Source organism: Gopherus evgoodei, chromosome 7 (assembly GCF_007399415.2).
Source record: "Gopherus evgoodei ecotype Sinaloan lineage chromosome 7, rGopEvg1_v1.p, whole genome shotgun sequence".
Classification (NCBI taxonomy): domain Eukaryota; kingdom Metazoa; phylum Chordata; order Testudines; family Testudinidae; genus Gopherus; species Gopherus evgoodei.
This window is the reverse complement of record NC_044328.1, coordinates 79,395,137-79,421,888: the sequence shown is the minus strand read 5'-3', so window position 1 is coordinate 79,421,888 and position 26,752 is coordinate 79,395,137. Positions and strand designations below refer to the sequence as shown.

The following is a 26,752-nucleotide window of genomic DNA, read 5'->3' as shown; positions in this document are numbered from 1 at the left end:
GCAGCATGGGAATCGGATAATCATCATAGTCCATATTCCTGAGCAGCTCTTGTACTGGACAGGCAACGTGGCTGTAAGCGAGTTAAAAGAGTTGGCCTTAAAGGGTTGCACTGTCACTTGGGCCTCTGGGTGATGAATTTGAGGTCCACCAGGGATTGGTGGATAGCTGACACCTGTGCTCTAGTGTCTGTCCATGCAATAATCTTCCTCCTGCCCACACTCACACTTTCCCCCCATCTCAGGATTAATACCCCCTCTCTTCATTTATAACAAGGCCACACCCCTCTCCTTGGCATTTTCTGCTAGCTAGCTGAGGCGGCTCTCCACTCAGTGTGCTGGCTCTGTGGATCCCATTTTCAGTGCCTAACTCTCCCCATGAAGTATATGGGGCACCTAGGCCAAATGGGGCTGTGGATCACTGAGTCAGACTACTCTGCCAGCCTAGGCCCCCTTTTCACCTGGTCTAGCTGGGATAGGCTCCCCAACCTTTTCCAGGCAAGTATGCAGGCAGGGCCACACCAACTTGCACAGAAAGACAGTGATCCTCTCCGGGAAAGCTCATCTTAAGGGGCTTGCCACAACACCCACATGTCCACTCCCCCGCTTGGAGTACAAACCCAAAATCATGTGAAATTCGCCTCTTTCCTCATGTGGAAGACGGTATGCACAATTTCTTGCCCCCACCACACACACACACACACACACACACCGGTTAGAAATCACATACACTGGGTTGTATTATAAACCAAAAATACATTTATTAACTATAAACACATGCTTTTTAAGTAGTTAAGGAGGTAGCACAAAGAACAAGGCAGATAACTAAGAAAATAAAACAGAACATGCAAACTAAGCTTAATACACTAAAGAAACTAGTTACATGTGAGTTTTCCCCCTAAATAAATGCATCTGACGAAGTGCGTATTCACCCACGAAAGCTCATGCTCCAAAACGTCTGTTAGTCTATAAGGTGCCACAGGATTCTTTGCTGCTTTTACAGATCCAGACTAACACAGCTACCTCTCTGATAGTTTCCCCTTAAATATGGTTCTAATAATCTTTTTCACAGGCCAGATGCCCTTCCAGCTTGGGACCCGTTCTTTCCCCCTGTTCAGTCTTGGTTGTTTCCAGCAGTCATCTTGGGTGGGGTAGCAGGTGAGAACTGATGACCCAGATTACCTCACTCCCAATTCTTACATAGGATTTGCATAAGGCAGGAGTCCTTTGTTTCCTAATTTAACACCCACCCCTCCACCCCCAGTTTCTCGTGGAAAAGTACAGAACTCAAGATGGGTTCCAGTATCAGGTGACATGGTTACATGCCTCTGTAGGGCCCTTGTAGCCATTCTTCACAGGCTGACCCACACATTCCCAGGAAGACTATGCTCTTTTACTGTCCATTGTTCTTGGACCATCCACCCTGTCTGGCTTTTCCATTGTTGTACCTGAAAGGTTAACAGGGGGCATCACTCAAAGCAGCATAGTTGAAATACAGATACAAAATCAATATTTGTAACTTCAAATACAGAAATTATACAAGCATACAAATAAGAACATCACATTCAGTAAATCATAACCTTTCCAATAATATCTCACATGAACCATCTTGCATAAAGTATATCTCAGTTATACCATATTCATATTATAAGCATATTTTCATAAAGAATGTGGAATGACATGTTACACCCTCCCCCTTCTCTGGGCTCCCCTCTGGAACACATCTCCCTTTGCTCCTTAGAGGGAACTGTCTCTGGTTCAGCTGTGATCTGTTGGCAGCTAACAACCTAGACCAGTGGTTCCCAAACTTGTTCCGCCGCTTGTGCAGGGAAAGCCCCTGGTGGGGCAGGCCTGTTTGTTTACTTGCTGCAGCCGCAGGTTCAGCCAATCACGGCTCCTAGTGGCCACAGTTCACTGCTCCAGGCCAAAGGGAGCTGCTGGAAGTGGCGGCCATTACGTTCCTCGCCCGCGCCGCTTCCAGCAACTCCCATTGGCTGGAGCAGCGAACCGCAGCTACTGGGAGCCACGATCGGCCGAATCTGCGGACGCGGCAGGTAAACAAACCAGCCGGGCCCACCAGGGGCTTTCCCCGCACAAGTGGTGGAACAAGTTTGGGAACCACTGACCTAGACAGTTCTCTCCCTGGCAGGCACCACACCCCCATCCCTTCTTGAGGTGGTGTTGCCTCCAGCTGCAGTGCAGGAGCTGGTTTCAGCCAACCTCCCAGCTGCAAGCATCTGGCTTCTCCCTGCTGCAGAGGAATCAAGGAGGCTCGCTCTCATTCTCTCAGCAGTTCCTGAGACCTTACCCTTTCCCTTGGGGGTCCCAGAGTAACACTCCTTCCTGCTGCAGGCAAACACTTTAACCTGAGCTATGTGGAAAAATCATAACCAAGAAGCAGGTCAACTAGGAGGTGTTCCATTACCCCCACAGTCAAAACACTTTCCAAATCTTCCTACACCACATGGATTTTAGCTAGTGTATGAGGAATCTGCTTTCACCGACCCTCACAAGCTCTGCCATTTCACCAGGTTAACCAGAGAGATCTGGTTCCCTGTATCCTTCTGCCCCAAGTACTCCCTGACATTAGTTTTGACAACCTTAACATGCTCCATATCTGATTCTGCAGAGGCCAACCTCACAAAACCAATATGATAGGTTTCAATCTCCTGGGGGGCTCTGTATTGAGGATGGCAGAACTAACATGAGCTATTGGTTGCCTGCTTCCTCCTAGCACAGGGCATTTATTCCTCAGATTGGTGGGATTACACCAATAGCACCTTTTGGGATCTTCTTCTTTTTACAGGAGATTTGGGGTGAGGGTTAGAGGAATGATTTGGGGGAGGTGAGTACTCAGTCTCCCAGCCACCCTCCTTCTTGATAGGGATAAAACAGGATCCTCCCTTTCCACCATGTTTAAACCCCTCTTTTGGTAGTTTGCTTTCAATAGATGCCTGGGTCTGTTCAAAGGCATCAGCTAGAGATACCATCTCATCTACAGATTTTTACATTTGTCCCATAGACACGGAAATGCTCTTGAGCAATAAGATCAAACATTCCTTCAAAGCTTGTAACATCTTTGCCCCTCACCCATTTTCCCATTATATCTTTCATTTTGTTCACATATTCCCCATGACTCATACCAATATCCATCCCTCTTGAGATTCCTAAATTTAACTCTATACGTTTCAGGGGTCATCTGAAACCACTGCAAAACATCCTCAATGGACATTTCATTGAATACATGTAGCACTTTACCAATTAATTTTGCAATCAGAGTAGGAAATTCACTTGGCATCAGGGATTTCATGCACTGCACACAGTCTTTCAAAGATAGTCAGTTACTCAGCAATATCATCTGCCTCATTGTATGCAGGACATAAATGGTCCCAATTGTGGATTTTTGGAGTGATGGGACTCACTGGAGTCAGTGGATTCTGTTTTTGCTTTTCTAACAGGTCCAGTTGGTATTTTCACTCTCTTTCTCTTTCCTTTATCTCCAGTTGTTTCAGTTCCAATATTTTATGGTGCTCTCTCTCAAAACTCCAACTTTGCAATAGCTTCACTGCTTTCACTCATTTTCCTGCTTTTCTGTCCCTACTTCCCTTTCCCAAAATAAGCAAACAGAAAATAACAAACCGATAGCCTCCTCCTGACTGTCCTTAGCCACCACACTTAAAGCCTCACTTAAAATCATTACACCAGTGTATGAAGTGCAAATCTTGCTCAGTACAACAATCTCTGTATTTCACCCTGCTCACTGCACAACTGATTGGATCCCTGGGGTGCAGCCTGGGACTGTGGAACTGCTGTGTGCCTTAACTCTCCTGCCTAGGCTGTCTCTCAAAATGCTTTGCTAGTAACAAGCAACAAGCCCCTCCAGACACAATCACTCAGCACAAACACATGTGGAGCCCCACGCCCAGCTAGATTGCACGAATGCTCCCAGGGGCACTCATGAATCACACAGAGAAAGGCACCAGCTAAATCCCCCCAGTTCCCAGTCTTGTACCTCAGGATATAGGCAGTGCAAGTTTATTAATTGGTTCACCACTTCATCAGTGCTAAACCTAAGCAAATATTCTTACCAAACACTTCAGGCAAACTCACTGGTAAAGATAAAGAGTTAAACAAGTATATTGACTATAAAGTGATTATAAGTGATAGGCAAAAAGTCAGAGTTAGTTACCAAAATAAAATAAAATAAAATATAAGTATGCAGGCTAAATTCTCAACCCTATTAGACCAGGCAACATCTGAATGAAGCAGTTTTTCTCACCCCACTGGATATTGCAGTCTTCAGTATACAGGTTTGTCCCTTAAACCTGGGCCAGTCTCCTCTCTTGGAGTCTTCAGTCTTCTAAGTGTCCTTGTTGCTTGAACATAAGTGGGGGAAGGAGAAAGGCCAAGCATGGAGGCCCTGTGTTCTGTTTTATACCCTTAATCCCATGTGCTTGGAGAACACAAATCCAGGCATGTCTGGTGGTCATTGCTGAGTCACAAGATGAAGCAATATCCTGGTGTGTCTCCTGTGAGTGAGTCATTGAATTGTAACTCCTCTTCTGGACAATGACTGGTGATGTCTGTTCAGCACCCACCCTGGTGCTGATTACCTCTTCCCTTGTCATTGTCTCTGGAGAGCTAATTTCTGGGTGCTTCCCAAACCCAGACACATTCTCATAACTTCATATGCATTAATGATGTACATATTTAGATGGGACAGTGGGTTTCAGCATATCATAACCTTTCCCATGATACCTCATATGGCATGCTTTATATGCAATATCACAATTATATATAAATGAGGAATATGGGGGTTACAGGGTGCTCCCCAAAGATATAGAATGTCACACCTATCCAGCAGGGATGGCCTGCATTCTTTTTCTTAGATGAATGCCTTTACATTGTGCTGCATTAAGAGATGTTCAGATGGGTTTAAGTCTTCTGTAAGGCATTTGACTCAGTCCCACACAACATCCTAAATTAAAAATATAAGCACTATCCACAATTCTTGCAAGATGGAGGCACTGCAGCAGGTTAACAGGTTCTGGCTGGTCCTGTGGCTGCTTGGGCCAGAGTATAAAAGGAAGGGGAAGGGGAAGGGCATGCCTTCTCCTCATGGAGCTGGCTGAAGCCTCTGCACAGTCTCCCCAGTCTTTTCAGCTGATTTACTTTGTGAGTGTTTGGGTAAAAAGCAAGACCAGACCAGGGCTGTAAAAGCACTCATGCCTGTAGGGCTAGTTCCATTGCCTGCCTGGGGAACCCAGCTTGCTATCTTGATAGCTTTTTTGACAAGGTTACAAGTTTAGTTGTTAAAGTTCACAATGCTGATGTAAGGTTCTTAGACGCCTGCAAGGCCTTTGACTTGGGACTGCATGACACTGAGTAAAAAACTAGAATGATATAAAACTAACATGGCAAATGATGAATGGATTAAATGCTGGCTGGCAAATAGGGCTCAAAATGGAACTGAGAATGGGGAATCATCATTGAATGGGTGTGTTTCCAGTGGGTCCCACAGGGATCAGTTCTTGGCCCTATGCTATTTAACATGCTTATTAATGACCTGGAAGAAAATGTGTAATCATCACCTATAAGTTTGCAGATGATCAAAAAATTGGGGGACTGATAAATAATGAACAGAACAGATCATTGTTAGAGTGATAAGGATTGCTTGGTAAATGGGAAGCAAGCAAATAATATGCATTTTAATATGGCTAAATGTAAATGTACACATCCAGGAACACAGAATGCAGGCAATACTTACACAGTGGGGACTCTATCCTGGAAAGCAGTGACTCTGAAAAAGATTTGGGGTGATGGTGGATACTCAGCTGAATATGAGCTGCTTGTGTGACCGGTGGCCAAAAGGGCTAATGCAATCCTGGGATGCCTAAAGAGACAAATCTCAAGTGGTAGAGAGATTATTTTACCTCTGGATTTGGCACTGGTGTGAATGCTCTAGAATAGTGTGTCCAGTTCTCAAGAAGGATGTTGATAAATTGTAGAGGGTCCACAACTCAAGAAGGATGTTGATAAATTGGTTCTAAGAGGAGCCATGAGAACAGCCTCACCTCGGTCCCTGGAGAAATCATGGATCAGGTCCTCAAGGAATCCACTTTGAAGCACTTGGAGGAGAGGAAGGTGTTCAGGAACAGTCAGCATAGATTCACCAAGGACAAGTCATGCCTGACTAACCTAATTGCCTTCTATGATGAGATAACTGGCTCTGTGAATATGGGGAAAGCGATGGACGTGATATATCTTGACTTTAGCAAAGCTTTTGATACAGTCACCCGCAGTATTCTTGCCAGCAAGTTATAAAAGTATGGATTGAATGAATGGACTATACGGTGGTGTGGCTGGGTTACGACTCACTGGCACGGCACCGCCTGCTGGTCATCTCGGGAATTAGCTCTTCCAGCTTCTGGAGCACCCTCTGCAGGCCAGTGTCTTGCCTGCCGCTGATCCCCGTGTCCGTCGCAGACCCCGTTGTCCTTCTGTGTCAGGGTTCTGCCCCCTAGCAGCAACCCACAATCTGGGTCTCCCCACCCATGGGAACCCCCAGCACCCTATCCCAACCTTGCCTCAGTGGCTACTGCCAGTCATCATCTAGCCCCCACTCCCTGGAGCAGACTGCAGTCTGTCATGGCCAATCATCATTGGCAAGGGGGTTTAGGACCTGCTGCCTTTGCCTATCTCTGGGCTGCCCCTCTGTAGCCCCAGTATCTTCTTATAGGCCCTTTTCAAGGCCTGCAGCCTGGGATTTTTCCAAGCTGGAGCTCCCCAGCTCCCTCTGCCCTTCCACAGCCCTGCTCCATTCTAGGTGCACTGCTCCACTCTAGGTACGCTGCTCAGCTCCCAGGCAGCCAGGTCCTTCTCTCTCAGAAGCTAGAGAGAGAGTATCAGGAGGTAGCCATGTTAGTCTGTATCCACAAAAACAACAAGGAGTCTGGTGACACCTTAAAGATTTATTTGGGCATATTTGGGCATAAGCTTTTGTTGGTAAATAACCTCACTTCTTCAGATGCAGAGAGAGAGAGTGTGTTTCCTTCTGGCCCACTGCCCTCTTATAAGGGCCAGCTGGGACCTGATTGCACTGGCTACAGCTCTGGCTGTTTTCCCAATCAGCCTAGCTTCTCAAACATAGCCACCTCCAGGGCTACTTTAACCCCTTCAGGGCTGGAGCGAGGTGGATAGCTGGCTAGATCATCAGGCTCAAGAGGCAGTGATCAATGGCTTGATGTCTAGTTGGCAGCCGATATCAAGCGGAGTGCCCCAGGGGTCAGTACTGAGGCCAGTTTTGTTCCACATCTTCATTAATGATCTGGGTGATGGGATGGATTGCACCCTCAACAAGTTTGTGGATGACACTAAGCTGGGAGGAGAGGTAAATACAGTGGAGGGTAGGGATAGGGTCCAAAGTGATCTAGAGAAATTGGAGGATTGGGCCAAAAGAAATCTGATGAGGTTCAACAAGGACAAGTGCAGAGTCCTACACTTAGGATGGAACAATCCCATGCACTGCTACAGGCTGGGGCCTGACTGACTAAGCGGCAGTTCTGCAGAAAAGTACCTGAGGATTACAGTGGACAAGAAGTTGGATATGAGTCAACAAGGCTAAAGGCATATTGGGCTGTATTAGTAGGAGCACTGCCAGTAGATCAATCGAGGGATGTGATTATTCCCCTCTATTCAGCACTGGTGAGGCCACATCTGGAGTATTGCATCCAGTTTTGGGATACCCGCAACAGAAAGGATGTGGACAAATTGGAGAGAGTCCAGTGGAGGGCAACGAAAATTATTAGAGGGGTGGAGCACGTGATTTATGAGGAGAGGCTGAGGGAACTGGGCTTATTTAGTCTGTAGAAGAGAAGAGTGAGGGGGGATTTGATAGCAGCCTTCAACTACCTGAAGGGGGATTCTAAAGAGGATGGAGCTAGGCTGTTCAAAGTCATGGCAGATGTCAGAACGAGTAGCAGTGGTCTGAAGTTGCAGTGGCGGGAGGTTTAGGTTGGATATTAGGAAAAGCTATTTCACTAGGAGGGTGGTGAAGCACTGGAATGGGTTACTTAGGGAACTGGTGGAATCTCCATCCGTAGAGGTTTTTAAGGCCTGGCTTTGACAAAGCCCTGGCTAAGATGATTTATTTGGGGTTGGTCCTGCTTTGAGCAGGGGGTTGGACTAAATGACCTTCTGAGGTCTCTTCCAACCCTAATCTTCTATGATTTTATGAATGAGTAACTAACCCATCCTTAGGTTATCTGCCAACACCCCCAGCTGCATGTCACCAGCACATGTTACCCACAAGGACTGTACATTTTCTTCCAAATCTTTGGTAAAGATCTGGAACAGCAGTGGGCTGAGAACAGATCCCCAAAAGACCCAAAAGAACCCCCCCACACACACACACACACTGGCTGATAATTTCCTGTTGACAAGCTGTGATGGGTGTTCACCCCACACAGGCAGGCCAATTAGCTGCCCAGGCTGCACCTGGAGGAGGAGCTTCACAGCAAACAAAATTTCAGCCTCGGCTCATCAGGTGAGACAGCGGCCCCACAACACTTCCTAGAGCAGAGCCAGTCATGAGTTAGAAATTGATAGTGCCAGAGAATCCACTAGGACCCCAGTAAATGGCATCAATGGTTAATTCTTCCAACTATTGCAAATGTACACTTGATTTCCAGACTGACTTTGTTCAGCTTCAATGTCCAGCCATTGGAGGGTGTTAGCGCTTTCTCTGCCAGAGCGCTAACACCCTCCAATGGCTGGACATTGAAGCTGAACAAAGTCAGTCTGGAAATCAAGTGTACATTTGCAATAGTTGGAAGAATTAACCATTGATGCCATTTACTGGGGTCCTAGTGGATTCTCTGGCACTATCAATTTCTAACTCATGACTGGCTCTGCTCTAGGAAGTGTTGTGGGGCCGCTGTCTCACCTGGGCCAAATGGGCTCAACCAAGCTGATCACAGGGACCCTTCTGACCTTCAAAGCAGGAATCTATATAAATAAACTCCAGCGCAATTCCTGTGAATGAGGCTCTAGAGTAGTGTTGCCAGGCATCTGGTTTTCGACTGGAATGCCCGGTTGGAAAGGGACCCTAGGAGCTCCGGTTGGCACCATCGACCTGGATGTTAAAAGTCTGGTCGGAGGCACAGCAGGGATCCAAGTCTAAGGCAAGCTCCCTACCTACCCTAGCTCCATGCAACTCCCGGAAGCGGCCTCCGGGTTCCAGTGGCCCCTAGGCTCATGGGTGGCCAGGGAGGCTCTGCCCATGCCCCGAGTGCCAGCTAATCAGCTCCCATTGGCTGGGAACTACAACCAATGGGAGCTGCGGGGGTGGTGACTGCAGACAAGAGGGCAGCGCACAGAACTTCACTGGCCACACCTGCATCTAGGAGCTGTAAGTGTCACCAGGACCTCGCACCCCCTCCCACATTCAAACTCCCTCCCAGGGCCTGCACCCCACAACCCCTTCACACCCCAACCCCCTGCCCCAGCCCTAAGCCTGCTTCTGCACCCAAAACCTCTCATCCCTGGCCCCAACCCAGAGCCCACACCCCCAGCCAGAGCCCTCACCCCTCCATACCCCAACTCCTTGTCCAAGACCAGAGCCCTCTCCTGCACCTCAAACCCTCATCCCCAGCCCCACCCCAGGGCCCACACCCTCAGCCAGAGCTGTCACCCCCACATACCCCAACTTCTTGTCCCAGCCCGGAGCCCTCTGTGCAACCCGAACCCCACATCCCTGGCCTCACCCTAGAGCCCGCACCCCCGGCCAGCGCCCTAACCCTCCTGCTCCAGCCCAGTGCAAGTGAGTGAGGGTGGGGGAGAGCGATCAATGGAGGGAGGGGAGATGGAGTGAGCAGGGGTGGGGCCTCTGGGAAGGGGAGGGGCATGGGTGGGACCTCGGGGAAGGGGCAGGGCAGCGGCGTATCAGTTTTGTGCAATTAGAAAGTTCACTCCCTAGATTAGGGCTCCCTGATTGTGTGGGTGTGGCTACATTGCAATGAGTTCTGTGGCTGATCTATGTCAGCTCATGCATGCTCATAAGGCTTGGCTGGAAAACTGCAGTGTAGACATCTAGTCTCGGACTGGCGGCTAGGCTCTGGGACCCACTCCTGTTGCCCTATTTTACAGAGAATCATGTGCTGATGGCGTTAATCAGGCACATTTATTCTTTGCTACTTGTGTCAACCATTAATGGCTTTGCCCAACCATTTGCCGACCATGTTGCCTTTTCCAGGTGGTGGCACAACATTAGCATATCCCAAGTTCCCTGAGGCCTTGCCCCGTATATCTGGAAGAGTCATGGGAGAGAAGAGGGGTTTGGGCAGCTCAGAATTTCTCCCTGTTTTGTTCTTATGTTGTAGATGGTGTTGTTGTTTTAGAAACAATCAAGCGATTGCAGAGCCAACCTGGCTGTCACTGTGGAGCCAGGGTTACAACCAGGGGTGAAAGTAACTTAAAGGACTTACTGGTACACCGGAGTCCTGAGCGGGGGCATGACCTCAACCAGAAGAGGTGGGGCCTTTCAATACCAGCTGCAGAGGCTCAAGGGTGAATTAAAGGGCCTGGGGCTCTGGCAGCTGCAGAGCTCTGGGCTCTTTAAATCACTGCAGGAGTCCTGCCCCAGCTACCCAGGGCAGCAGGGCTTGGGTAAGAATTTAAAGGGCTCAGAGCTCCAGCCGCTGTGAGAAGCCCCGGGCCCTTTAAAGTGCCACTGGAGCCCTGCTGCCAGAGCTCCAGTGGTACTTTAAATGGCCCGGGGCTCCCTGCAGCGGCTGGAGCCCCGGGCCCTTTAAATCACCGCTGGGGAAGCCAGTCCAGTCCAGCATGGCATACTGGCAAGAGCCAGTATGCCATACTGAACCAAACTGGCTTACTTTCACCTCTGGTTACAGGAGAAAGAGCTAGTGCCAGCATGGGCTGGACTTGGAGAGCAGCTTTGCTGTCAGGGCCCAGAGCTGCAGTGGGGTCACTGGGAGCTGCCCTGTCACTCCCCTGCAGGCCATGCCTTGACCCCATACAATGCTGATACTGCACAGTGTCATTGCATGCCTCACCCTCCTCTTTTCTTTGCCCATCACAGCTGTGTCGGCGTTTGGAAAGAAATTCACATCGTTCTGGTGAGCAAATGCCACAAGGTGAGTCACACTCAACTTCCCCAATGCCCCACCCCTTGGCCATCCTGATGTACGAACTTTTGTCTCCCCACAGCTACCCTGATGCACCAGCCCTCACCTCCCCAGAGCCACATCAATGCACCAGCCCTTGCCTCCCCACAACTGTCCTGATGCACAAATCCTACAGCCACCCAATGTCCCAGCCAAAACCACCGCCAGTCTGCCAACCCTCACCATGCCATTGTCATCCCAAAGCACCAGCCCTCGCCTCCCCACAGACACCCTGACATGCCAGCCCTCGCCTCCCCATGGCTGCCCCAAAGCACCAGCATCCCCTCCCCATAACCATCCCAATGCACCAGCCCTCATTTCCCCACAGCTCTCTTGATGCACCACCCCTTGCCTGCCCGTAACTGCCCTGACGCACCAGCCCTCCCTTCTAGGATCATAGATTATTAGGGTTGGAAGGGACCTCAGGAGATCATCTAGTCCAACCCCCTGCTCAAAGCAGGACCAATCCTCAAATTGTCCCCTCAAGGATTGAACTCACAACCCTGGGTTTAGCAGGCCAATGCTCAAACCACTGAGCTATCCCTTCCCAGGGCTGGCTATGGCACCCCCAAAGCCTGTCTGACCTAGATATTAGCTCTCTCTCTAGAGGGCTGCCTACGTTCAAGATGGCGTTAGGGCCTCTCCTGCCTTGGGGACTCAGCAATCATTAAACAACAGCTCCCTATAGCTGACAGAGGAGCAGGACAATCCTGACCCCTGGGCCAGCCGTGTCATTACTTACAGTTTCTGGCACTGTTGGGGCCAGTCCCACCTGCTCCCCTCCCCTGCCAATGCCTGATGATGGACATTTTCTTTGCCTGTAATAAAAACCCTGCGTCCCTTCTTCACAGACGCAGGGAATCCTGCTCCAAGTGACCCGTGAAGAGACTTTTCTGTACCCCCACTATTCTTTCCGCAATTTCCTCCTAGACTCATAGACTCATAGGTCAGAAGGGACCAATATGATCATCTAGTCTGACCTCCTGCACAAGGCAGGCCACAGAACCCTACCCATCCACTTTTATAACAACCCCTAACCCAGGACTGAGTTATTGAAATCCTCAAAACTGGTTTGAAGACCTCAAGCTGCAGAGAATCCACCAGCGAGCGACCCATGCCCCACGCTGCAGAGGAAGGCGAAAAACCTCCAGGGCCCCTGCCAATCCGCCCTGGAGGAAAATTCCTTCCCGACCCCAAATATGGCGATCAGCTAAACCCTGAGCATGTGGGCAAGACTCACCAGCCAGCACCCAAGAAGGAATTCTCTGCAGTAACTCAGTTCCCATCCCATCCAACATCTCCCCGCAGACCATTGAGCAGACTTATCTGGTGATAATCCAAGATCAGTTGCCCAAATTAAACTATCCTATCATAACATCCCCTCCATATACTTATCAAGCTTAGTCTTAAAGCCAGATAAGTTTTTTGCCCCCACTACTTCCCTCGGAAGGCTGTTCCAAAACTTCACTCCCCTAATGGTTAGAAACCTTCGTCTAATTTCTAGTCTAAACTTCCTAATATCCAGCTTGTACCCATTCGTCCTCGTGCCTACATTAGTACTAAACTTAAATAATTCCTCTCCCTCCCTAACGTTAACCCCCCTGATATATTTATACAGAGCAAGCATATCACCCCGCAGCCTTCTTTTGGCCAGGCTAAACAAGCCAAGCTCTTTGAGTCTCCTTTCATAAGGCAGGTTTTCCATTCCTCGGATCATCCTAGTAGCCCGTCTCTGGACCTGTTCCAGTTTGAATTCATCCTTCTTGAACATGGGACACCAGAACTGCACACAATATTCCAGATGGGGTCTCACCAGCGCCTTATATAACGGTACTAACACCTCCTTATCCTTGCTGGAAATACCTTGCCTGATGCATCCTAAAATCGCATTTGCTTTTTTAACAGCCGTATCACATTGGCGGCTCATAGTCATCCTGTTATCAACCAATACCCCAAGGTCCTTCTCCTCCTCTGTCGCTTCCAACTGATGCGTCCCCAACGTATATCTAAAATTCTTATTATTAATCCCTAAGTGCATGACCTTGCACTTTTCACTATTGTATTTCATCCTATTACTATTACTCCAGTTTACAAGGTGGTCCAGATCTTCCTGAATAGTATCCCTGTCCTTCTCCGTGTTAGCAATACCCCCCAGCTTTGTGTCATCTGCAAACTTTATTAGCACATTCCCGCTCTTTGTGCTAAGGTCAGTAATAAAAAGGTTAAATAAGATCAGTCCCAAAACCGATCCTTGAGGGACTCCACTAGTAACCTCCTTCCAGCCTGACAGTTCATCCTTCAATACGACCCGCTGGAGTCTCCCCTTAACCAGTTCCTTATCCACCTTACATCTTTCATATTCATCCCCATCTTTTCCAATTTTACTAACAGTTCCCCATGTGGAACCGTGTCAAACGCCTTACTGAAATCGAGGTAAATTATATCCACCGCATTTCCTTTATCTAAGTAATCCGTCACCTTCTCAAAGAAGGAGAACAGATTGGTTTGGCACGATCTACCTTTAGTAAATCCATGTTGCAATTCGTCCCAATTACCATTGACCTCTATGTCCTTAACTACTTTCTCCCTTAAAATTTTTTCCAAAACCTTACATACTACAGACGTCAAGCTAACAGGCCTATAATTACCCGGATCACTTTTATTCCCTTTCTTAAAAATAGGAACTACGTTAGCAATTCTCCAGTCATACGGCACAACCCCCGAGTTTATCGATTGCTTAAAAATTCTCGCTAACGGGCTCGCAATTTCACGCACCAGTTCCTTTAATATCCTCGGATGGAGATTGTCCGGGCCCTCCGATTTTGTCCCATTAAGCTGTTCAGGTTTGGCCTCTACCTCAGTTGCGGTAATATCCACCTCCATATCCACGTTCCTGCCTATCATCCCTCCATCATCGCTAAACTCCTCACTAGTCTTATTAAAAACTGAGGCAAAGTACTTATTTAGATATTGGGCCATGCCTAGGTTATCCTTAACCTCCATTCCATCCTCAGTGTATAGCGGCCCCACTTCTTCTTTCTTTGTTTTCTTCTTATTTATGTGGCTGTAGAATCTTTTACTATTGGTTTTGATTCCCTTTGCAAGGTCCAGTTCAATGCGGCTTTTAGCCTTCCTCACTTTATCCCTACATGTTCTGACCTCACCAAGGTAGCTTCCCTTGCTAATCCCGCCTTTCCTCCAATCCCTGTAAGCTTTCTGCTTTTTCCTAATCCCCTCTCTGAGTTGCTTGCTCATCCAGCTTGGCCTACAACTCCTGCCCATGGTTTTTTTCCCCTTTCTTGGGATGCAGGCTTCCGACAATTTCCGCAGCTGCGACTTAAAGTAATTCCAGGCCTTCTCCGCATTTAAATCCGCAAGTTCCTCCGTCCAATCCACTTCCCTAACTAATTTCCTTAACTCTTTAAAATTAGCCCTCGAGAAGTCGAAAACCCTAATCCCAGATCTACATTTGTTTATCTTTCCATCTAGTTTGAACTGAATCAGCTCATGATCACTCGAACCAAGGTTATCCCCTACCACCATTTCTTCTACGAGGTCCTCACTGCTCACCAAAACCAAATCTAAAATGGCATCCCCTCTCGTAGGTACTTCAACTACTTGATGAAGAAATCCATCCACTATCACATCCAGAAAAATCTGACCCCTATTATTCTTGCAAGCACTCGTCCTCCAGTCTACATCCGGGAAGTTGAAGTCTCCCATAATCACACATTTCCCCTTTGTATTTACTTCATTAAAGACATTAAAGAGGTCTCCATCCATATCCAAATCAGATCCCGGTGGTCTATAGCACACCCCAAGCACTATCTCAGGGGAAGCTCTAGTTGCTTTTTTACCCAGTGTGATTTTTGCCCAGACAGACTCTGTCTTATCCATTCCATCGCTTCTTATTTCATTACAGTTAATCTCATCATTGATGTACAAGGCTACTCCACCACCTTTGCCTTTCTTCCTGTCTTTTCTAAACAGCACATAGCCTTCAATACCTGTACTCCAGTCATGAGTACTATTCCACCAGGTTTCTGTTATCCCTATAATATCTGGTTTCACTTCCTGCACCAGTAGCTCCAGTTCCTCCATCTTGTTACCTAGGCTCCTCGCATTAGTGTACAGACATTTTAATTTTTGGCGTTTAGCGTCAATGACATTCTTTCCGCCGTCGTGCACAGACCTTCTACCACCAGCATCACCCGTTAATCTGGTTTCTACTCCACTATTCCTCCTTGGATCAATTCTTTGGTCCGCAAGGGTATCCCCTCTCACTTTGTTTACTTCCCTCTCCAGGTTATATTCTGGCGTGGAGATCTCCTGAACATCTCCCAACCATCTCCCCCAACTTCCTAGTTTAAAGCTCTCTTGATGAGGTCGGTGAGCCTCCATCCTAGAATTCTATTTCCCTCTTTACTTAGATGAAGTCCATCCTGAGCGAACAGTTGTCTGTCCGTAAACGCTTCCCAATGACCGTACATCCCAAAGCCCTCCTTATAACACCAATGCCTGAGCCATCTGTTGATCGCCATAATCTTGTCACTCCTTCGTCGCCCTGCTCTAGGAACCGGCAGAATCCTCTGGGCCCCCTCCTAAGACACATTTCTCTGTGCTCCTTAGAGAGGATTCTATCTCTTGTTCATCTGCAGAACTCTGCCAGCTAACAACAGGGACAATTTCCTTAATCCCTGACAACACCTCTCCTGCCCCTGCACCTGAGGGCATGTTGCCTTCTGCTGGAAAGGAGCTAGTCTCAGCCCCTCCCATACTTGGAAGTACCCTGCTTCCCTGTGTTACAGAGTCACAGGAATCCTCACCCACCTCAGTGGTTTCTGAGGTTCCCTGCCCCTTCTTTGGGTTCTCCTATGGGACACATTTATCTCTGCTCCCTAGGGCCGGGTTTGTCTCTGGTTCAGCCATGACCTGCTGGCAGCTAACAACCTGGACAGTTCTCTCCCTGGCAGGCATTACACCCCCATCCCTTCCTGATGAGGTGTTGCTTCCAGCTGCAGTGCAGAAGTTGGTCTCAACCACCCTCCCACCTGGAAGCATGTGGTTGCTCCCTGCTGCAGAAGAATCAAGTCTCATTCTCTTGGCAGTTCCTGAGACCTTACCCTTTCCCTTGGGGGTCCCAGGATAATACCCCCTCCTGCTTCAGACAAATACTTTAACCTGAGCTACATGGAAAAAATCATTACCAAGAAGAAGGTCAAATAGGAGGTGTTCCATTACCCCCACAGTCAAAACACTTTCCAAACCTTCCCAAACCACATGAATTTTAGCTAGTCAACACCATGCCTAGTGTGCCAGCCCTCACCACCTGATCGCCACCCCAAATCACCAGTACTCCCTCACACCCCCAGCCACCTGGAATCATGAGCCCTCATCTCTCCAAAGCCGCTCCTCTCCACTAACCCTCCTCTCCTCACAACCACTCTGGACCACCAGCCCTCAACTCCCTATGGTTGCTGTTATGCTCGAGCCCTCACCTCCTCACAGCCACCCTGATGCTCCAGCCCTCGCCTCCCGAAAGCCTCCCTGACACTCCAGCCCTCACCTCCCCATGGCTGCCCTGATGCTCCAGCCCTCGCCTCCCCACAGCTATGCGGAAGTATCAGCCCTCGCCACCCTGATTTGCCAGCTGTTGTCACCCTCAACACACCACAACTGTCCCGAAGCGCCAATCCACACCTCCCCACAGCCACCCTGACGCTCCAGTCCTCGACTACCCACACCCGCCCAGACATGCCACGCCTTATCTCCCCAAAACCGCTTTGAACCACCAGCCCTCTCCACCCCACAGCCATCCTGACACGCCAGCCCTCACCTCCCGAAAGCAGCCCTGATGCACCAACCCTTGCATCCTCACAGCCACCCTCACACGTGGGCCCTAGCCTCCCTATAGTTGCCCTGAGGCACCAGCCCTCGCCTCCCCACAGCCGCCCTGATGTGCCACCCTTTGCCTCCCTACAGCCAGCCTGATGCTTTAGCCGTCACTTTCACACAGTGGCCCTGACACATCAGACCTTGCCTCCCAAAAGCTGCCCTGACACATCAACCCTTGCCTCCCCACAGCTGCCCCGATGCACCAGCCCTCACCTCCTCACAGCCACCCTTATGTGCTAGCCTTCGCATCCCCACAGCCACTCTCACACGCCAGCCTATGGCCACCCATAATGCCAGCCAACACCACGCCTAGTGTGCCAGCTCACCACCTGATTGCTGCCCTGAATCACCAGTATTCCCCCCTCCCCCAGCCACCTGGAACCATGAGCCCTCGTCTCTCCAAAGCCACTCCTCTCCTCAGAACCGATCAGAACCACCAGCCCTTGTCTCCTCAGAGCCACTCCAATGCACCAGCCCTCAACTCTCAACAGCTGCTCTGATGCACCAGACCTCGCCTCCCCACAGCCACCCTGACACGCCAGCCCTCGCCTCTCCACAGCTGCCCTGAAGCTCCAGTCCTCACCTCCCCATGGCCGCCCTGATGCTCCAGCTGTCATCCCCATGTCCAAGCTGACATGCCAGACCTCGCCTCCCCACAACTGCCCCAATGTGCCAGCTGTAACGATGCTGCCCTTGGTAAGACACTTCTGAGAGTATCAATTCAGGACAAGTTGCTTAGAGCAGGGCAGTTACAGCCCAAGGCTGGGGTTTCTCCACTTCTAAGGCAAACCAAATCAGACAGACAGAGAGGGCTTTGGTTTTAACGCCCCCCCCCAGCTAACCATAACTCATATAAGCAATTCTCTTAGACGCTTCAGTTTCCCGGTATCACCACCAGTGCCACTCCTTATGGGGATGAATGGTTATGAAAACCAATATCCCAATAAAAGCAAAAAAGGTTCTTCTGATACCAAAGGACCAAGCACCAGACCCAGGTCAATATACCAGTTAGATATTACCCACAAATCATGCTGTTGACAATCCTTTAGAATCTAAATATAAAGGTTTATTCAGAAAAAGAAAGAAATATAAATGAGAGCTAGAATTGGTTAAATGGAATCAATTACATACAGTAATGGCAAAGTTCTTGGTTCAGGCTTGTAGCAGTGATGGTGTCACGGAGTGTGGGGGAGTCGGGGCCCTGCACCCCTCTTCCTGGGATTCACAGTGACTCACAGCCAGCCAGTAAGACGGAAGGTTTATTGGACAATAGGAACTCAGTCTACAGCAGAGTTTGTAGGCACAACAAGGATCCCTCAATCAAGTCCTTCTGGGGATTCAGGGAGCTTAGACCCCAACCTTGGGGTTCCCTGCGTTGTACCACCTAGCCCAAACTAAAACTAAAAATCCCTCCAGCCCCTCTCTTTCTCCTCCCCTCTGCCCCTCCTCCCTTTGTTCAGTCTCCATAGGCAGCCTGTGTGAATTCCCTCAACCCCCTCCTGGCTCAGGTTACAGCACAGGTAGATTTCTTCTCATTCCCAGTGTAACCTCCCTGCAACATTCCCAGGTCAAATCCACCCTGCTCCCTGCTCCATCACAAATGGAATAAACTGCAGGTTCAAATCAAGTCTCTGGAGTCTCTGGAGTACATCCACAAGGATGGGTCATTTGGTCCTTTGTTCAGAGCTTCAGTTTGCAGCAAGGTTCCTCCAGAGGTCAGATGCAGGATTGAAGACAAGATGGAGGAGATGCAGCAGTCTTTTATAGTCTCTTGCCATGTGGCCTCTGCTTTCTTTCTCCCAAAGATAAGCCATCCAGCACATGGCATAGAAAAATGTTAGAGTTCTGTCCATAGGCATGTCCCTGCATGCCTTGCTGAGTCACAAGGCGTATCTGCTTTCTCTCAGTGGGTCAGTTGTATAGCTGATGGTCCTTAATGGGCTATCAAGCAGGCTAGGCAGTGCTGATGCCAAATTGTCTGTGGTGTCACCCAGAAGCATAGCACAGGTTTGAAATAAGACAGTATAGAGCCAATACTTACAACTTTAAATACAAAAATGATACATGCATATGGATAGCATAATCATAACCAGTAAATCATAACCTCCTCATAGACACCTTACTTGACCTTCTTTGTACAAGATTGGGTGCCACTAAAGGATTTTGGTTGCAACAATGGTCTTTACGGTCACAGTTCGTGTCAACAATGTCACACGTCGCTTCCCCACAACCACCCTGACACACCAGCCATCCTCTCCTCACAACCACTCAGAACCACCATCTCTCATCTCCCCACAGCTGCCCTCACACACCAACCCTCATCTTCCCACAGCTGCCCCAAAGCACCAACCTTTGCCTTTTCATAGTCGCCCCGAAGCACCAGCCCTTGCATCCTGACAACTGCCCCAAAGCACCAGCCCTTTCCTGCTCACAGCTGCCCAGAAGCACCAGCCCTCGCCACCCTACAGACACCCTGATTTGCCATCTGTAGTCACCCCATGGTGCCCTGATGTGCCAAACTTCAACTCCCCATAACTGTCCCAATGCGCCAGTCCTCGGCTCCCCACAGCCACCCAGATGTCTCAGCCCTCGACTCTCCACAACTGCTCTGAACAACCAGCCCTTGTCTCTCTATGACCACCCTGACACATCAGCCCTTACCTTCCCACAACAGTGCCGGCACATCAGCCCTTGCCACCTCACAGCCATCCTGACATCCAACCTCTTGCCTCTTCGCAGCGACCCTGACACATGCCTCCTCACCTCCCCACAGCCTCCCTGACATGCCAGCCATCACCTCCCCACAACCGCCCCAACACTCCAGGCCTCGTCTCCCGACATCCACCCTTACATGCTAGCCCTCGCCTCCCCAGAGCTGCCCTGATGCACCAGCCCTCTCCTCCCCACAACCGTCCTGATGTTCCATTCCTCACCTCCCCACAGGCGCTCCAGCCCTTGCTTCCCCCATGCACCAACCATCCCCTCCCCACAACCACTCGGAACCACCAGCTCTTGCCTCGCCAAAGACACCCTGACGCACCAGCCCTTGTATTCCCACAGCTGCCTCGAAGCACCAGCCTTCACCTCCTCATGGCCACCCCAAAGTACCAGCTCTCACCACCTTACAGCTGCCCTGACACTCCAGCTCTCGTGTACCCACAATTGACCCAAAACACCAGCCCTCACCTCCCCAGAGCTGCCCCGACGCGGCAGCTCTCGCCTCCCCACAGCTGCCCCAACACTCCAGCCCTCGTCTCCCCACATCTGCCCTTATGTGCCAGCCCTTGCCTCCCTAGAGCGGCCCTGATGTGCCAGCCGTCGCCCCTTACAACTGCCTCAATGCGCCAGCTCTTGCCTCCCCACAGCCTCCAGGACACGCCAGCCCTCATCTCCCTGCAACTCTCCTGACAAACCAGCCTTTACCTCCCCACAACCGCCCCGAAGCACCAGCCCTCACCACCCAACAACTGCCCCGACGAAAACATCCACCCTGATGCCCCAGCCTTCGCTACCCTACTACTGCTCTGCTGTATTGGCCTTGCCTGATGCTCCAGACTAGGTGTGTGGGCTTTATAGTGTCCGCTGGATGCTGGGAATTGGTGAGAGCGCCCCAAGCAATGTCTGCAATGTCACGCTAGGGAGATGAAAATCAGCCCATCCAGCCCCCATCCATGTGCCACTGACCCATTCCCCCACTCCCTGGCACCCATTATCCCCCACCACTCACCCAAGTCACCATCCCTCCAGCCACTCACTTTCTCCATACCCCACCAGCAGTCACTCACCGTGTGCCCACTCCCCAGCCCCTGCACACCGTACTGACCTCCCATCCTCTCTCCTGCCCAGTAGCCCACCTGTTATTTGCTGACTGCACTACCCTACTGAGGCAAGAATTGCCTGGGGGTACCTTTCATTAGCTGCCGGCCCCCTCTCTGCCCCAACCCACCCTCTTCCCCCAACAGGAGGCTAGGAAAGCAGGTGGCAATCAAGTCTTTGCAGTGGAAAAAACCTATGAAGAAACCAGTGAATTCAGCAGGCAACGTTGGACTCTGGGTATAACAGTGAGTGTCACTGCAAAGTGGGGCGGGTGTCTGTTGGGGTACAGCTGCAAGGGGTCTGCTTGGGTGCTACATCCACAAGGGGGACTTCTAGGGATAGAGCCGCATGGGGGTCTGAGGGTGCAGCTGCACGGGGGTCGGGTACAGCCACGTGGGGGTCGGGGTACAGTCGTGAGGGGAATTGCTGCTTTTTGCTTTTTGCAGATTGGATTATGTGGAAATTAATGCCCATGGGCAGGGTCAGGCACACAGCAAGGTTCCTCCCTCAGCTCTGCTGTTGCCTCTCCAACACCCGCCTTGCAGCCACAGGCTAGCTCCACTTCAGCCCGCAGCCCCTGTTAGCCCAGCCCTGGGATCCCCCCTATCCCAGCTCAGCCAGTGCCCTCTCTCCCAATCCACATCCTTCTGCTATTTCAGCTCCCCCCTCCACTAGCTCTGCCAGTGCCCCTCATTCCCGACCCACAGCCCCCTGCTGTTCCTGAAGAAAGTGTGCCCGTCATTAAAGCTGTGTGCAGGCTTTCTGCTGGTACCAGAATGGACAGGCTCCTTTTCCATGTGCCATCAGTCATAGTGCGTTGGAGAGCAAAACACCTGAGGTGTGGTATGTTTGCTGTATGATGAGGTTGACAGGGCGAAGGTGGCTGGAACGGGGCAGTGCCCCCCAGGCCGCGAGTGGATAGGCCACTTGAGAGGCCCTTGTCCCAGTGGGAAGAATAAAGTGTGGGAGAGGCTCGGCCTATCACTCCCTTCCCTGGGAACCAGACCCTGCCCCATGCCATCTCCTGGGCATGGCAGCCATTGCCTAGGCTGCTCGGTGTCTAGGCCAGCTCCCCCAGCCCTGCTCTCACCAACATTCACGCCCCAGGTGGCCATTCACATGGGTACAGAAGAAGTCTGACAGAGCAGGCTGGTCCCTGTGGTGTGTGGGCACTGCACAGAACATAACAACAGTCCCTGCCTGGGAGAGCTGGGAGTGAGAGACGGGACTGCCCAGAGCATGTGACCAACAAGCCACTGGAGTACCGAACCCACAGGGAGGTCATGACCCCACTGGGAAGACCTCCTTGCCGGCTGGCCCATGTTCGCCCACAGAGATGAGCTGATCTCTCTTTGGCTGCCACTGCCCCAGCACCCTCCCCACCAGCCCTTTGCCAAGGGAGACTGGTTGACATTGTGGCTGCTGAATCATGGCTTGCCCAGGCCACTCCTCCTGCTTGGAGCATCACCCACTGCTTGGGTGTTGCTGGGCTACTGAACCCCTGCCTGGCAATGGGTAGCCGAACACCAGAGTTGTGGCAGGAGAGCTGCGGGAGCCTGTCCTGGCCTGCTGGGGAGGTGTGTGGGGCGGGGACTGCAGTGCTGATTTGCAGAGGGTGAAATGCACAGCTCTGAGCCCAGATTTAAGCTAAGGTTCCCCAGGGGTTGGGCAGTTCATTGGGTCAGCAGTTCGTCAGCCATCTCCTTGATTGTAAACAGGCTACACACTCCTCTCGCTGGCCACTGTGCCTGCAGGGAGCTGTTCCCAAGCCAGAGGACTGTGCGTGCTGTGGGGGTGTGATAATGAAAGTGCTTGGAGCTCAGTCATGGACCAGGGCCCATTGCACCAGGCGCTGCACACACACAGAGTTGTCAATGATCTTTCTATCTCTTTCTGTCTCTCATCAAGCTTTTGAAACCATGGAAACCACTAGGCTGCTTCACAACTTGCAAGGTCAGAAGGGCCCAGTGTGACATGGAAGGCCGAAGCCAGGATGTTGGGTCTCACTGAGCAAACCAGGCCTTTACCCGTAGCAAGCTTCTTCAGAGCCTGAGGCAGCACTGCAGGAGGGTGTGGGGAGTGATCTCTTCTTAGCTCTGTGCACTGTCTGGAGCAAGCCATGGGAACACGTGCCCAGCGCGCAGGCTTGGTGTCCATCAGGAACATTGACAAAGTATGGGCCCGTGCCACAATGTGACTGTCATGGTGGTGGGGTTTGCCCTACTCTCAGAGGATACTTCTGAGCTTGTGCAGGACTGCTCCTTCCTGTAGTCAACTTGGGCCGGGGATCTGATGTGGGAACCTGGTCCTTTCTAGAGATTATACACAGAGTTGGTCACTCACTGAATCTTAACTCTAGTATCTTCATAGGTTTTTCCCTCTCTCTGAGCCATGTACGAGTCGAGGGCTGGCAGCTGAAGGCTCCAATCTCCTTCACATTCCAGTTTGCCCCATCGGCCCATCCACACGCACAGCGTTCCTGTACTCTCACCATCCCTGTGACAGAAAGTGTTCCACACCCCCATCCGGGGATTGAGAGAACTTCATTTAGGACCTAACACTGTTTCCTTACTGAGATACGAGGCCATAGGACTCTGAAAGGCAGTGCGTAAACTGGCTGACTTTTCCCAAAGTAGATACTGGCCAGGCACGTCTCTCAGCCGCCCCAAAGCCATCCAGAAGCCATTCTAAAGCATTCAAATGGCAGTGCTATCCACTGGTAACGTCACACATTGTTTTACGTATGCCTGGGTATTATTTTTATTTCCAGAACAGCCTTAATCATTCCACTTTGATTTACGTCTATACCTCATCAACACCCAGGGGCTGGAGGTTTCTTGTTTCTTTTTGGTTTGGTTTCCTTTGTACTGAATTCTCTTTCCTTTCTGCTTTGTGCTGAGTTAGCACCCAGGCTATTATCTGTAGAAGCAATAGAGTCCAGAAGGCTATAAAGAGCACAAGGTCAGGAGAGCGCTGCCTCTGCCATTCTCCTTCTTATTACTGTGCAATTCAAGTCCTTCTTAAGCCATTGCCGGTAGGCATGCTCCGAAAGATGAGGAGCTACTCACAACAAAAAGTTTAACCTGACAGGATGAAGTTCCTCGGACCATAACCCAGGAGAGCAGAAGGAAACCAAATGGAAAGCTTGTTTCACCTTAAAGAAATCAGCAAATATACAAATGTTCTGGTTTTCATTTGTTTTTGTTGTCAGTTTCCTGCCAGTCTTTGGTTCATGCTGAGCATGCTCAAAACAACAGTTCATTAGTGTGATCCATTGGAGCTTCCATCCACCTTGGGTAACTGCGAGAGAGTCTCATGTCTAATGTTCTATGCAATGAAACACAAAATTGAAAAATCCTGTTAATATTTACCAAGTTCAATGTTCTGTATAAGGATTTAATTGCAACTGTGCTATTGATACTGGATAGTGATCTTTATATCAAACACCTGTGTGTATAACATTTCAATTAGTGGCATGTTTGACCCATTGAGGGACACTTTGCCAAAGGCCTGTGACTGTCCTGTAGTAGAGCATGGCTTGCTACTTTTCTGCATGCTCTCATATACGTTTAATGCTTGCAGTTCTTTGCTTGGAGGACTTTTTTCTCATGGTTCATCTTCTATGTTGAATGCTAGTAGCAGATTTATGCACTTGTAATTGATGGTGCAGTCCCAATGTGAAGCAGAACAGCCTGCAGCTGATGCATCTGAACTCTCTGCCTCTTGCCCTGCAGTGGCTGCCAAGGTCCAATACACAGCACCACCAGGGATTCCCTGAGATAGACCTTTGTCCAGCCCTGGTCCATCTCAGAATAGGCAACCAGGCAATTGGGGGTGGGGCGGGCGAAACCAGTAGCCAGTTGGGCAGGGCAGCTGGAGCAGCTCTGGAAATTGGTTTTAGAATTTTTGCACTGAAGCTTCCCTGCGCTGCCCTGCTTTGTGAGGCTGAGAGGTCTCATAGTGGTGTCAGTTCCCAGTGCCACTCCTTCCAGTGCAGTATTACCAGTGACTGAAGAGCCCTGAACAACTACCCCAGGAATCTATGGAGAGAGAACTGAGCATGATCCAGTGATAGTAAAGCGGAGCAGACTGCCCCGCAGTTACAGTTCCCTCCCTGCCCATAACCACCTGGCTGAGCCCTGTGTTTGCACAAGCTAGATGAAGCCTGTAAAGCCCTTTCAGGTGAGAGATGGGGCCAGAGCCTTCTCTGTGCCCCTGGGCACTGTGAGCCTGTGGGGACTGGGCAAGACCCGGGAGTGCTCACCACAGCACTCACGCTGCAGTGTGCACCAGCTTGGCTGTGCCAGATTGGTGAGTGATCGGCCCAGCCAACACCCTCCTTCTCGGATCCCAAAGCACCTCTGGTCAGGGATCTTGGGATCCACACTCTGCTTAGGGTTTGTTTCACTGTCCTCCCATTACGTTGCAGCGTCAGTCAGTGACTGAGCCCCTGGGTGGTGTCTCAGCACGAAGGCCACATCCTTGTGGCCATGCAGGCTGAGTTCTCCTCTTTCCATGCAGGGCACAGCGTCACTGTCGCTGGAGGACTGTGAGTCAGTCCGTCCCCAGCTGTGCCAGGAGCACATCCTCTCCCACCTCCTACTTAGGTGCTGCAGCTCAGAGAGGAGGTAAAACCAGGCCCCTGGCCTGGGTGTGACAGAGTGAGGGGGGCGGTGACAGAGCCCTTTGCCTGGCCAGGCTGTCGGAGAGTGCAGAGCAGCAGCCCCCGGGTCAGAGTGTGGCAGGGTCAGCCTGGTCAACGTGGCGCTGCCAACAAGTGTGCGGTCACTGCAGACATGGCCACACTGCAGTTAGCAGGCAAGCAGCTAGTCATGGACCCAGCATAGCTGCTGGGCACTACAGCTGCTGATTTGCACTGGCCACACTTGTGGGCAGAATGGTGTCAGCCCTGCAGGTGAAGCAGAACAGAGACCTGACTCCCTTAACATCCCGCCTGGCTGGGGCATTGCCCAGGCATGCCCCCTCTCAGCCTTGGCCGGGGCTCACTTGGGGTACTGGTTTGGGTATAAAAGTGAGCTAGTCCTGAACACAGAGCTTCGCTCTTGGGCTCCTGCCTGCCTTCGAAGGGGGCAGACATGGCTGTTCTTGCCCCAGGCAGTAGGACATTCCTGAGCAGAAACGGTCTAGGGCCTGCCAGGATGTTTCCCCCGATGACAAGTGCATAGTCTGCAGATGCTTCTCCAGGGCTCTAGCTGGACTCCTTTGCTCCGCTGGTTTGCTCAGAAGTGGCTGCACCAGCCCACTTCATTCCTGCCATGTAAATAGTTGTACAGTGTGGAATTTCCAGTGGTACTGAGAACAAAACAAAGCGAGGCCATGGAGCACCTCTCACTGCCCAGCACACTGTCCACATGTCTGTGGTGGGCTCACTGGGCTGACTGCTCTTGCCATCCCCTCACGCTCACATCCCCCGGGGCTTTCCTTTGCATTGGCTTTTGGAGGGAGGAGGGCATGCTGTTCAAAGCTCAATCAAAAGAACAAATTGCCAGTTGTAAGTGCAATGACCTTGTGAATGGTGTGTAGTCCTGCTGTGCTCTGTGAGAACGTGTATTTCAGTGTGCCACCTCTTGTATTGTGACTCCCTCCAAGACGTTGCCCCTACAACGTATTTCTGTGGGAACAGAATAAAAAGACTTGATAGAAATCAGAGGGTGCCATGACTTCACCTGTATCGAGCGAGACTACACAGCAAAGTGGGGCTGATGTGCACTGAGGAGAGCTGGGCAGCCCAGAAGGTGACAGGCACTAGCAACTAGCAGCAGCTGCCGGATTGAGCTGAATGGGCATGGCCAGCAGCACTGGGGTCCCTGGTGAGCAAGTCTGGGTTCAGCCAGGTTTGG

The 26,752-nt window shown here is 50.7% G+C and overlaps 1 protein-coding gene across 1 annotated transcript in view; it reads left to right on the top strand.

Moving 5' to 3' along the window:
- BSN (bassoon presynaptic cytomatrix protein) overlaps positions 1–26,540 on the top strand; it is a 446,730-nt gene extending 420,190 nt beyond the window's left edge. Inside the window, 3 exon segments of the mRNA XM_030569366.1 lie at positions 11,096–11,150; positions 21,038–21,136; positions 22,800–26,540. Of these exon segments, the coding sequence (XP_030425226.1) occupies positions 11,096–11,136 (41 nt within the window). The 3' untranslated portion in view covers positions 11,137–11,150; positions 21,038–21,136; positions 22,800–26,540.
- Positions 26,541–26,752: the final 212 nt, after the last annotated feature.